Source organism: Ahaetulla prasina, chromosome 2 (genome assembly GCF_028640845.1).
Source record: "Ahaetulla prasina isolate Xishuangbanna chromosome 2, ASM2864084v1, whole genome shotgun sequence".
NCBI lineage: Eukaryota > Metazoa > Chordata > Lepidosauria > Squamata > Colubridae > Ahaetulla > Ahaetulla prasina.
This window is the reverse complement of record NC_080540.1, coordinates 17979707-17991920: the sequence shown is the minus strand read 5'-3', so window position 1 is coordinate 17991920 and position 12214 is coordinate 17979707. Positions and strand designations below refer to the sequence as shown.

General features: G+C 46.6%; 1 protein-coding gene across 1 annotated transcript; it reads left to right on the top strand.

The window, feature by feature from the left end:
- The first annotated feature begins 1083 nt into the window (after nucleotides 1-1083).
- On the top strand, nucleotides 1084-12008 carry LOC131191677 (cholinesterase-like). Its single transcript, XM_058170063.1, has 5 exons — nucleotides 1084-1440; nucleotides 2415-3942; nucleotides 4505-4659; nucleotides 5248-5296; nucleotides 11540-12008. The coding sequence occupies exons 2-4, from the start codon at nucleotides 2441-2443 to the stop codon at nucleotides 5280-5282; spliced, it is 1692 nt and encodes a 563-aa protein (XP_058026046.1). The 5' UTR covers nucleotides 1084-1440; nucleotides 2415-2440; the 3' UTR covers nucleotides 5283-5296; nucleotides 11540-12008.
- The last annotated feature ends 206 nt before the right edge of the window (nucleotides 12009-12214 follow it).

Below are 12214 nucleotides of genomic sequence, written 5' to 3'. Positions count from 1 at the left end.
GATTTGAAAAAAGACCAACATGGCAGAAGTTGAAATAATAAGATATGGTGAAAAATGATTAATTTGTGATAAAGGATTATATAAAAGAGATAAATATGGAAAAAAATGGGAAGATTAGAATAGATTATAAAGATACTATGTATAAGATGTATGATGTCACCCGGTCAACACTCTGTTCATAAAATATAAAAGATGAAAGAAAAATTCTAATAAAACTTGTTTCCCCCCCCAAAAAATCCATGATTATATTGTCCAGGGGTTAAGATGTTGGATGAGGAGCAGGGAAACCCAGGTTCTAGTCGCCTCTCAATCATGGAAGTACCTTGGAGAACCATTCATTCTCCCTCAGGCCAAACTACCTCACAGGATTGTTGTGACAGGAGGAGGGAGCAATAAGTAGGTCACTTTGGGCTTCTGTTACAAAACGCACAATAACGGTGACATAAATTATAAAATGGACCTTAGAATGCTAGTTCGTGAGCCACCCCCTAATGGCCTCTTTGGGAAATCAGCTGATAAACTATATCAGTGCCCTCCTCCTCCTCCTCCTCCTCTCCTCCCCTCTTCCCCAGCTTCTTTCCAGGTCAAGAGAGTGAGTGGACTAACAATATGGGTGGGACATAGGAAATTGGTGTGCAACTTGGACTTGGAGAGATAGAAACAAAATGAGTGAAACCCAGATTCAGCCAGTTCGCACCACTTTGGGAGAACCGGTTGTTAACTTTTTGAGCAGTTTGGTGAACTGGTTGTTGGAAGAAATCATTAGGGCAGAGAACCGGTTGTTAAATTATTTGAATCCCACCACTGGTGAAACCCAAACATTTAGTTCCCAATGAAATATGGTCTCTCATTTCTAATGACAGGAGAAGAGCCTGATGGCCTACAAAGGGGCTCCAAAGCTATGTACAACGTTTTATTTCAATGCACCTTCTTCAACAATCTAGTTGTGAATCATTTAGGAGCTCATCACCATATCCTGGGATGATTCATTCTGTTGCATAGAGTGAATTATCCATCCACAGCTCCTTCCGACTACTTTCCCAATCCAGACACCTGACTTCTTCCTCAAGAGTTGCCGTAAACACCTGCAGCTAAGCTTACAGAAACAGGTTGAGAAGTAAAGAGCAGAAATGGCCACCTCCATTGCTAAGTCTGGCTAAAAACACCTCTCAGCTAACTATCCTATAGGCAACTTCAAGTACCAATTCACTACTGATGATCGTAACTAAGGAATAAGCTGGTCTCCTATCCCACTTGGGCAAACATTATTTACTAACTTGGAGGCTGGCTTTGTAAAACCAGTTGCACAACTGTATCACACTGGCTTTGAAGAAATTTTGAAGAACTGTCATTTCCTCTTGCGAAGACTATAAAACTAGCTGCTAGCAAAAAAATCAAAATGTTCTAAAAGAAGAGACCATCCCTTGCCAGCCATTAAAGGTAGGTAATTAACAGCTATTTATTTTTCTTCATTTTATTTTTCTGCATATTGGCACTAAGTTTTTTTAAAAAAAGGAAAGTTAAGAAAAAGGTGAAAGTGAATCTAGTCCCTTTCCTTGATTAGCTACAGGTCCTTTGCTTAGTTTAAGTTCTTTCTGTATATCTAGCAATTATGAGAGGGAGGGAGGGAAGGAGAGAGAGTTTGGTCTAGTGGTTAAGGCACCAGACTAGGAACCAGAAACAGTGAATTCTAGTTCTGCCTTAGCCTTAAAAACCAGCTAGGGGATTTTGGGCTGGTCACTTTCTCTCAGCCTAACTCACCACACAGAGTTGTTGTTGTGGGGAAAATAGGAAGAGGAAGGAGTATTATAAATGTTCATCCCCTTGAGTTGTTTATAAAAATAATAAAGGCAGGATATTAAATAAATGTATAAATTTCATCCAGAAGCTAGAGACTAAAATAGAGAGGTTGGTTGGCTGGCAGGATAAACAACTGAGCTTTTAAAAATGGCAATACATCTCATTTCATACAATGCGGCAACATTCTGGAAAGATAAAAAGCATTTTTAAAGTTTACAGAATTAGAGAATATCAGAGTTGGAATGGACCTTGGAGGTCTTCTAATCCAATTCCTGCTTAAGCAGAAGATCCTATAGAATGACAGCCAAATGGCTGTTCAATCTCTTCCCACAACCTCTGGAGGCAAGCTGTTCCACTAATTAATTGTTCTCACTGATCTCAATTAATAAGCTTTGATAAGCTTTGATAAGCTTCTATCTGTTATTTGCTCTTAGGTGCTTTGGAGATTAGGTCAATCCCCTCTTCTCTTGACAGCCCCTCAGGAATAGAATAGAATAGAGCTGGAAGTTGACTTTGGAGGTTTCTACTCCAGCCTCCTGGTCAAGCAGGAGAACCTATAAGGTGTGCTTATACAATAAGTGGAATAATCTCATATTGATTGTAACTTTTTCCAGGTCCACCGACTCGTCCTACTGTTGCAATGCCTTGTCTGCTATGCTCGTCTCTCTCGTGCTGCCTCCTCCTCCTCCTCCTCCATCCCTTTCCATTAGCCTCCAGTTCTACATCTAAGGGAGACACAGTGGTCATAACCAGCAGTGGCCCTATTAAGGGCAAGCAGTTCCTGGGTGGCCTTAGATCTGTGACAGCCTATCTAGGCATTCCTTATGCTGAGCCTCCCCTGGGGAAGTTGCGTTTCCAGAAACCTCTTCCACATCAGCCATGGAAGCAAACACTGGAAGCCACCAGTTTTGGCAATTCCTGTTCTCAATTTATTTTCCTGGAAGACCCTGAAGCAGAGATATGGTCTCCTAAAACACCACTGTCAGAAGATTGCCTTTCCCTCAACATCTGGGTGCCACACCCACAACCTTCTTCACCAGTCCCTGTTTTGGTCTGGATACACGGAGGGGGATATTTAGGAGGCACGTCTTCTGTGGACGTGTTCAATGGGTCATCTTTGGCTGCCACTGAGAACGTCATTGTGGTCACCATCAATTATCGCCTGGGAGCCCTGGGCTTTCTGTACTTGCCACCAGCTGCTCCAGGGAACCTAGGCTTATGGGACCAACAGCTGGCCCTGAAGTGGATAAAAGAGAATGCAGCTGCCTTTGGGGGAGATCCTTCTCGGGTGACCATTTTTGGCCAGAGTGCTGGAGGAGCTTCTGTGAATTTCCATCTTCTTGCGCCAAAAAGCCAGGACCTTTTTGCCCAAGGGGTGATCCATAGTGGAACAGCCAATGCCTTCTGGGCTTGGAGGTCTCCTGAAGAAGCCAAACAAAAAGCACTGGAATTTGTTCATCTGCTAGGTTGCTCTGAGGACAATAATATCAGCATAGTGCATTGTCTGCAAACAAAAAATGTTTCTGAACTTATTCGGCATGAAATAGCTCTGTTCTTAAAAGGTAAACTTGTAAATTTTCCCTTCAGGCCAACCACAGATGGGGAGTTTTTGCTTGGTGAACCAGAAAAGCTCATGGAGGAAGGGCAAATTCAGGTCAAACCTCTCCTCATAGGTGAAACCTCTGATGAAATGGCCATATTTGTCCACTTTTTTTTCCCTAACATCACTCACAATCTCATCAATCAGGAGCAGCTTCTGAAAGGGATACAGCTGTTGGTGCCAAATGCAACTGAAGATTTTATTCAGACTATTGCACTCAAGTACAGTGAAGGAAATCACGGCCCAGAGAAATACCGCTCCGCTCTGTCCCACTTCTATACAGATCGGATCTTTGCATGCCCAATAAGGGAGGCTGCAGGAAATATCAGGAAAACTGGGAGTCCAGTATATGCCTATTTATTCGCACATCGCCCTTCATGGTCAGTTTGGCCTGAATGGATTGGAGCATCTCACGGTGCTGAGATTCCTTTTGTTTTTGGAACCCTTAAATCAGCGCTGCCTTTCAATCGAACATTCACAGAGGCTGAAGCCAGGCTGAGCCGTAAGATGATGCACTACTGGGCAGAGTTTGCCAGAACTGGGTAAGTAGTTCACTTTATTTCTATAAATTTGTATTTTAAATCCAAAGAAAGCCTTTCCCTTCAACAAAGGCACTTTATATCTAAAGCAATGAAGCCATAAAAGTAATGCACGCTATTCTTTGCGTATGTTACAGGTTGCGTTAATACAAGTAGTTCATGATTTACAACCACAGTTGGGACTAGAATCTCTGTTGCTAAGCAAGACAGTTGTTAGGTGAATCATGCCCAATTTAAAAACCTTTCTTACCACAGTTATTAAACAAATCACTGTAACTGTTAAGTACAATATATGATTTTGTGAATCCAGCTTCCTCCACTAACTTTGCTTGTTGAAAATCAGCTGGAAAGGTTGCAAATGGTGATCATGTGACCCCGGGACATTGCAGCCATTGTAAATACATGCCAGTTGCCAAGCAGCCAAATTTTGATAACGTGCAAGAACCAGTTGTAAGTCACCTTTTTCCACTGATCAATTGTTCTCATGGTCAGGAAATTTCTCCTTATTTCTAGGTTGGTTCTCTCCTTGATTAGTTTCCATCAATGTCCTTTTCTTCCTCCATAGGAATCCCACTCGGTCCGCAGCCAGCAAGAATAAGTGGCCACTCTATAATGCCAAAGAACAGAATCTCTTCCTTCTTAATACGAAGCCATTCCAGAAAAGGGTGATAGAACACTGTGATTTTTTAAAGAGGCTTTTTTCAAAGGCTGAAGAGACACGTAAGTTCAGCTTTTAGTTCTGCCTTTGGAAGGGAGTACTGGTTGATGAAAGAGGTATTTTTTTAAATATATCAAGTATAGAGATTGCCCATCTCACTCATAAAGCAATCTCTAAAAATTGATTTTATTGCCACTCTTTGCTGAAACATACTCATTTGATTTTACACTGAGCAATTTTGTAATGCTAGTGATACATTTTGTAGAGCAAGCATATTTCCTGATGTCCTAAGAGTTAGGTCTCTAGTAATGTCCTCTAAGTAAACCTTAGTTGCTCACATAAAGACAACAACAACAACAACAACAACAACAACAGCAATGAATTCCAAAATATCTGGATCACTGCTTGACCACCATCGTCATTGACAAAATTCCTCTCAGGCAATTGCAAAAGGCAGCTTTATCTGGAATAGCTTACATCCTGCAATGATAATTTTAATATCATCAAAAAATATCTGCCCATTCCAATTTTTTGTGAAGGACAGAGTAGGTGGACAAAAAATGTTAAATCCAGTCTAGACATCTGGCTGACCATATGACAAACAATAATGTTTTGATATCTATTTAATAAATATTTTCATTGTTCTGCAGAGGTGTCCCAATGTGATTTTCTTTCATCAGACTAAGAAGAAGACAGAAGGTAGGAATCCAGTTCTTGGTTGTAGTAATTGGGATAAAATTGGATGATTTCAGAAGGAGGCTAGACTTTTTTGTAAACAGTAGTTTCACATTGGCAATCTAAACCATTTTTAAGGAGCGCTTTTGTGGCTCAGTTTCACTGTGTGAAATGGAAGCTCCCCAAGCTGATGCCAATGGCCTTTGTGGAAGAGGAACCTGGAAAAACCTCTAGATCTCAGCATAAACAAATACAGATCTTGGGCATAGGGAGGGAAGGAAGGAAGGAAGGAGCCACCAAGCGTAACTTACAGAGAAGATTACTCAGTGCTGAGACAGAGAAAGCATGAGAATGAAATTCAGCCTGTAGGGGAAATCAGTTTTCAGATGAATGGGACTATTTAATGGACAAATGGAGACATTGGGAAGGTGTCCTTGTAGCCCAGTGATAAATGTTATCAGAATATTTCCATAGGCACCCCTGAATCTCAAGATGCAAATATTTCTTCTAACTAAGACCATTGTCCCCTCTAGATAACAGAAGGGCAGGAAGTAACTTGAGATCAGTTAGGTTATTAATTACCAATGTGTATGCATGCATATAAATCCCCCTCCATTTTGAAATGTATAAATATGAGTGAATCTGTCAGGTCTGCCATTGTAATGGCTTCAGCCTACTTCACTTTCCTGGTATCCTGCCATAAAATGTGGGGAGGGGGAGAATGGGGGCGTAAGGAAGGGGGATGACAGGATGACAGAAACTGGAGGTGTCAATCTGGAACAACATCATGAGCATGAGAATGGAATGTGAAACTCCACCAAAGAGGCACCAAACCTTAAAGCTGTTACCAAAACTCCTAATAATAATGGAGTCTTAAAACTGGTCATGATGGGAGGACCTGGGAAATGGAGAAAAGGCAGGCTTTGCACAGGAATATTCAGATCTGGCTTTTCTTGCGCTGTAACCACCTGAGTTTAGTAAAAGAATATCTTTTGCTACAAATGGATTTGAGGGTCTTTCTTTCCTAATCATCCAAGCTGGGACAAGCCTGACAGCATCCTTTTCTCTGCAAGAGTTCCTCCCACTATTTTCTCGAGGGAATTTCTCCAGTGCACACTGTTAACAGTAAATACTGCAGCGAGCCTTGATTATTTTCTTTGGGTCCTGCCTTTTGATTCCACAAACCCCTCCATGTTTAGTATAAGAGGAATGCAGAGCAGGTTAGTTTAGTTTAGTTTTTAGTTTTATTAGATTTTTATACCGCCCTTCTCCCGAAGGACTCAGGGCGGTGTACAGCCGAACTAAAATACAGAGTATATACAATTAAAAGAAATTAAAAGAAACTATTAATAAATGGCCGATAATTTAAAAATTTAAAAAATTTACAAATGTTTAAAATCTCTAAAACCCCAATTTAAAATCACTATTTATGCCAGTCCTGCTTGAATAAATAAGTATGTTTTTAGCTCACAACGGAAGGTCCGAAGATCAGGAACTTGACGTAAGCCAGGGGGGAGTTCGTTCCAGAGCGTCGGTGCTCCCACAGAGAAGGCCCTACCCCTGGGAGCCGCCAGCCGACATTGTTTGGCGGACGGCACCCTGAGAAGGCCCTCTGTGAGAGCGTCTGGTCGATGGGAGGCATACGGTAACAGCAGGCGGTCTCGTAAGTACCGGGTCCTAAGCCATGGAGCGCTTTAAAGGTGGTAACCAGGATCTTGAAGCGCACCGAAAGACCACAGGAAGCCAGTGCAAACTACGGAGCAGAGGTGTTACGTGGGCGCCTCGAGCGGCTCCCATTACCACTCGCGCAGCTGCATTCTGGACTAACTGCAGCCTCCGGGTGCACCTCAAGGGCAGCCCCATGTAGAGAGCATTGCAATAATCCAGCCGAGACGTAACCAGAGCGTGAGTGACCGTGCATAAGGCATCCCGGTCAAGGAAGGGACGCAACTGGCGAACCAAGCGAACTTGGTAAAAAGCCCTCCTGGTGACGGCTGCCAGATGTTCCTCAAAGGACAGCCGGCCATCCAGGAGGACGCCCAAGTGGCGACCCCCCTCCTTGGGGGCCACTACCCCCCCCCCAACAGTCAGCTGCGGATGCACCTGACTGTACCGGGGTGCCGGAATCCACAGCCACTCCGTCTTGGAGGGATTGAGCTTGAGTCTGTTTCTCCCCATCCAGACCCGTACGGCTTCCAGGCACCGGGACAGCACTTCGACCGCTTCGTTGGGGTGGTCCGGGGTGGAAAAGTACAGCTGACTGTCATCAGCGTACAGATGATAACTCACCCCGAACCCACTGATGACCTCGCCCAGCGGCTTCATGTAGATGTTAAACAGGGTAGGCGAGAGAATCGACCCCTGGGGTACCCCACAAGTGAGGCCCCTCGAGGACGACCTCTGCCCCCCTGTCAACACCGACTGCGGCCGGTCAGAGAGATAGGGGGGGGACCACCGATAAACGGTGCCTCCCACTCCCAATCCCTCCAACCGGCGCAGCAGGATACCATGGTCGATGGTATCAAAAGCCGCTGAAAGATCTAATAGGACCAAGGCAGAGGAACAGCCCCTGTCCCTGGCCCTCCAGAGGTCATCCACCAACGCGACCAAAGCCGTCTCCGTGCTATAACCGGGCCGGAAGCCGGACTGGAACGGGTCTAGATAGACAGCTTCCTCCAGGTGCTGGGGAAGCTGCCATGCAACCACACTCTCTACAACCTTCGCTAAAAAGCGAAGGTTGGAGACTGGACGATAATTTCCCAAAATAGCTGGGTCCAGGGAAGGCTTCTTCAGGAGAGGTCTCACCACCGCCTCCTTCAAGGCGGCGGGGAAAACCCCTTCAGCTAAAGAAGCATTTATAATCCCCTGGAACCAGCCTCGTGTCACTTCCTGAGCAGCCAGTACTAACCAGGAAGGACACGGGTCCAGTAAACACGTGGTCGCATGCAACCTCCCCAGCAACCTGTCCACGTCCTCGGGAGCCACAGAATCAAACTCATCCCAAATAACCTCAACAAGACGAGTCTCTGTCACCTCAGCTGAATCATCGCAATCATGGTCCAAACCATCACGAAGCTGAACGATTTTATCGTATAGATAACCGTTAAACTCCTCGGCTCGACCCTGCAAGGGGTCATCCCGCCCCTCTTGTTGAAGGAGGGAACGGGTCACCCGAAACAGGGCGGCCGGGTGGTTATCTGCCGACGCAATGAGGGTGGAAACGTAGGAGCGTTTCGCCTCCCTCATTGCCACTAGATAAGTCCTGGTAAAGGACCTCACTAGTGTCCGATCAGCCTCGGACCTGCTGGACCTCCAAACACTCTCTAGGCGTCTTCTCCGGCGTTTCATCTCTCTCAGCTCCCCGGAGAACCAGGGAGCCAATTGAGATCTGCGCCGGGTCAGAGGCCGCAAAGGCACGACACGGTCCAAAGCCCCAGCCGCGGCCCGATCCCAAGCCGCAACTAGTTCTTCAGTCGTGCCGTGGGTAAGATCCTCAGGAAACGGCCCAAGCTCCGTCAGAAACCTCTCCGGGTCCATCAGGCGCCTGGGACGGAACCAACGCATCGGCTCCGTCTCCCTGCGGTGGTGAGCAGCGGTTCGAAAGTCTAGGCGAAGGAGAAAATGATCCGACCATGACAATGGTTCTTTCACTATATCTCCTAATTCCAGATCATTAACCCACTGACCAGAGATAAAAATCAAGTCTAGCGTGCCTCCCCGATGTGTAGGGCCATCAGTTACTTGAATCAGGTCCAAGGCCGTCATGGAGGCCTGGAACTCCTGAACCACTGTTGATGACAAGCCGGCCGATGGCAAGTTGAAATCTCCCAAGACCAAAAGTCTGGGGATCTCAACCGCCACGCCAGCAAGCACCTCCAGTAGCTCAGGTAGGGCTGTAGTCACGCAGCAAGGAGCCAGGTACGTGATCAACAACCCCATCTGATTACGATGGCCCCACTTCACAAGGAGGATTCACAGCCAGCTATCTGAGGAACAGTGGACTCCCTTGGCTCCAGACTCTCTCTAATCACAACCGCCACCCGCCACCCCTACCCTGGGCCTCGGCTGATGGAATGCACAGAAACCCGGCGGGCACAGTTCTACCAGGGTACACCTTCTGTGCCCAACCAGGTCTCTGTAATGCCCATAAGGTCCGCGGACTCCCCTGAATCAGATCGCAAATCAGGGAGCCTTATTAACCACGGACCGGGCATTGCAGAGCATCAGCCGTAGGCCCGAGCTCTGAGGATCTTGACCATCCGGGGAGCAGTAGGGACTGGGGGCGGAGCACGTGATCGCCTTTAAACATCGACCACGTGCTTCCAAAGAACGATACGGCCCCCTGCCTCCGCCATATCTGCCCCTCCCACTTACCATAAAGATGCAATGATATTCTCTGCTCTCTTCAAACCCCTCCCCTCCTGTCTTCGGACCACCTAAAATAATGTCGTGCGCGCTAGGACTGGACATCCCCTCCCGACGGGTTTCCCCATCACCCGCCCTTGCCTCCCCTTTAAAATTCCCTATTTAAAAATCCCCAAAGGCTCTTCCTCGACGCATGCCACCTCTGTGGGTCCCAAAACCCGTCATTGAGGCCGGCCCTTGGTAGTGCAGAGGGCCATTCCTGCGAGGCGGGGGCACCTCGCAGGCAGAGGAGTTCATGTGCGGAGTATCGCATGTTGAAAAGTAGAAACAGCGAGAGAAAGTCATTTCCTCAGAATGGACAAGGCAAGAATAGCTGGTCCAAGCAATGGGAGGCCCCTTTGTCCGATGGAAAGTCAAAGTCAAAAATGGGCCAACACCCATATGGCAAGAAGGTGAGAGGCGCCATCGTCCCCAACCATCGCTGGCACTGTCAATTACCGGAAAGGGAAACCCCCGACAGCTCTTACAAAACCGGGTGGAATCCCCTCCCCCACCTCTTCAGACAAGGCGGGGGGAGTTCAAAACCCGTCGAAGCAACAATGACCCAGCAAGGAGCATAGTATATGGGATCGAGAGGGGCGCCGTTCTCAAAGCTCACCCCCCCCCCGCGGCCTTATGTCCATGCTGCGGTCTCGTCCAAACTTCCGACACCGATGATGAGGGTGGGCGTAGATGTAAACTCAGCAGACCAGGCGCCGATAGACAAACGCGGGCGGGGGCCGTGTCCTTCCACCCGTCGCCCCCAACCGCCCGCGCCATGGCCGCCACCATCTGCAAACTCCCAACAGGCCCGGTCTTCGTGTCCACCACCTCCGCGCGGACACAAACCTCAGCAGCCCAAACATACTCCCGGGCTGCTGGGAAGATGGAACCGTCCGGTGCCAAGGACGCCAGTATGTCCAAAGACGTCCGAATCAGGAAGCAGCAGGTCGCCAGCAGGCCACAGGCCGGAAGACAGCCGCCCGCTATTTTCACGGGCCGCTGTTTTCCCGGGCCGAAAAACAGGCCGAAAAACAGCCGTCCGACCACAGACCGCCTGCAGCAGGCCGTTCGCAGCAGGCCGCGCGCCAAACGGAAGGGCCGCTCGCCGCTCGCCGCATCGCCCCCCCCTGCCCGTTCTCAGCAGCCGCTAACCCGAGAGGGTCCAGAAACCCCTCCTACGGCTGCTGGGGTGACAATCCAGCGGGTCAGGGGGTATAGGCGGCTCGGCGAGTCTCAGGAAGCCTCCATTCTCAGGTGAAATGTCCCTCGCTGTCTCCCGACTCAGCCGCGAGCCTCCATTCCCCACGCATGCGCAGAGCATGCAGAGTGGACTTTTAAGGTTAAGATTAAGGCACCAGGCTAGACATCAGGAGACTTTGAGTTCTAATCCTACCTTAGCCATGAAAGCCAAAAAGGTATGAATAGAATTCAGTCTGATAGCATTTAGTCTGGTGCCTTAATCTCAAAAACCCATCTAAGGTGCTGTGTGTTCCCTTTATACTAAATAGGCTGACTTTAGACTAGTCACTCTCTCTCAGCCCAACTCACCTCACAGGATTGTTGTTTTGGGGAAAATAGGAGGAGGAAGGAATGAGGGGTATGTTCTCCACCTTGGGTTATTTGTAAAAATAATAAAGGCAAAATATATATAATAAACAAAAATAAATAGAATTATCTTATTCTAACTAATTAAAGAGAAGAGCATCCTGGAATCTCTGCTTTGCCTGTGTCTTGAACTGGCCTACTATGAAGGCTGCCACTTAGGTTGAAAATGGCACCCATATCTCAAAGGCACCATTTGAAAACCTAGCTACAGTTTTGTTGGCTTCAGAATAACAGTTGTGTGTTTATTTCTCTCAGGAATCAATCAAGACTTCTCTTTAAAGCCTGGGGAAATGATGACAAGCTGCATCAGAGAACCTTCCAGAAGCATCCATTGTCTTTTCAGACTGGTGGGAAGTTGGAAGACAAATAAGGAGACAACTAAAACCCACATCACTTTTGCTGTTAAAATTATAAATTGCTAGGAGTAATTTGTTATATCTTGATTTGAGACAGGCTTTTAATTAATCCTGCTCCCTCAAAAAGAACCTCTTAATAAATACTGTCTGAATTCTTAGGATAAAAAGAATTTATTTTCACAATGAAGGGAAATAGTAATAAGGATGTAATAAATAATAGTAGAATATAATATACTGGAATACTAAAATTAGTAGAAACTTGTTATTCTGTAAACATTTGTTTCCTGTAACACAAAAATGCTACATTATGCCTTCGTATTTGTATTTCCTGTAACTAACTTCCTGTAATAAACATATGCTGTATTAGGCCTCTGTAAAGTATCTGATATGTTCCTGCCATCAATCTGAATCCACATCAATCTTATTCCTGTTTTTCTTCTGCCATCCAAAGCCTGGTGCTTATCTCAGTTTGGAGCCACATACATCATCCGGGGGGACAACTTACACCTCAACCCTACAACTTACACCTTTGATCTGTGTTGTTAAGCTCTCAGTTCCATTCCTGCAGCCCCAG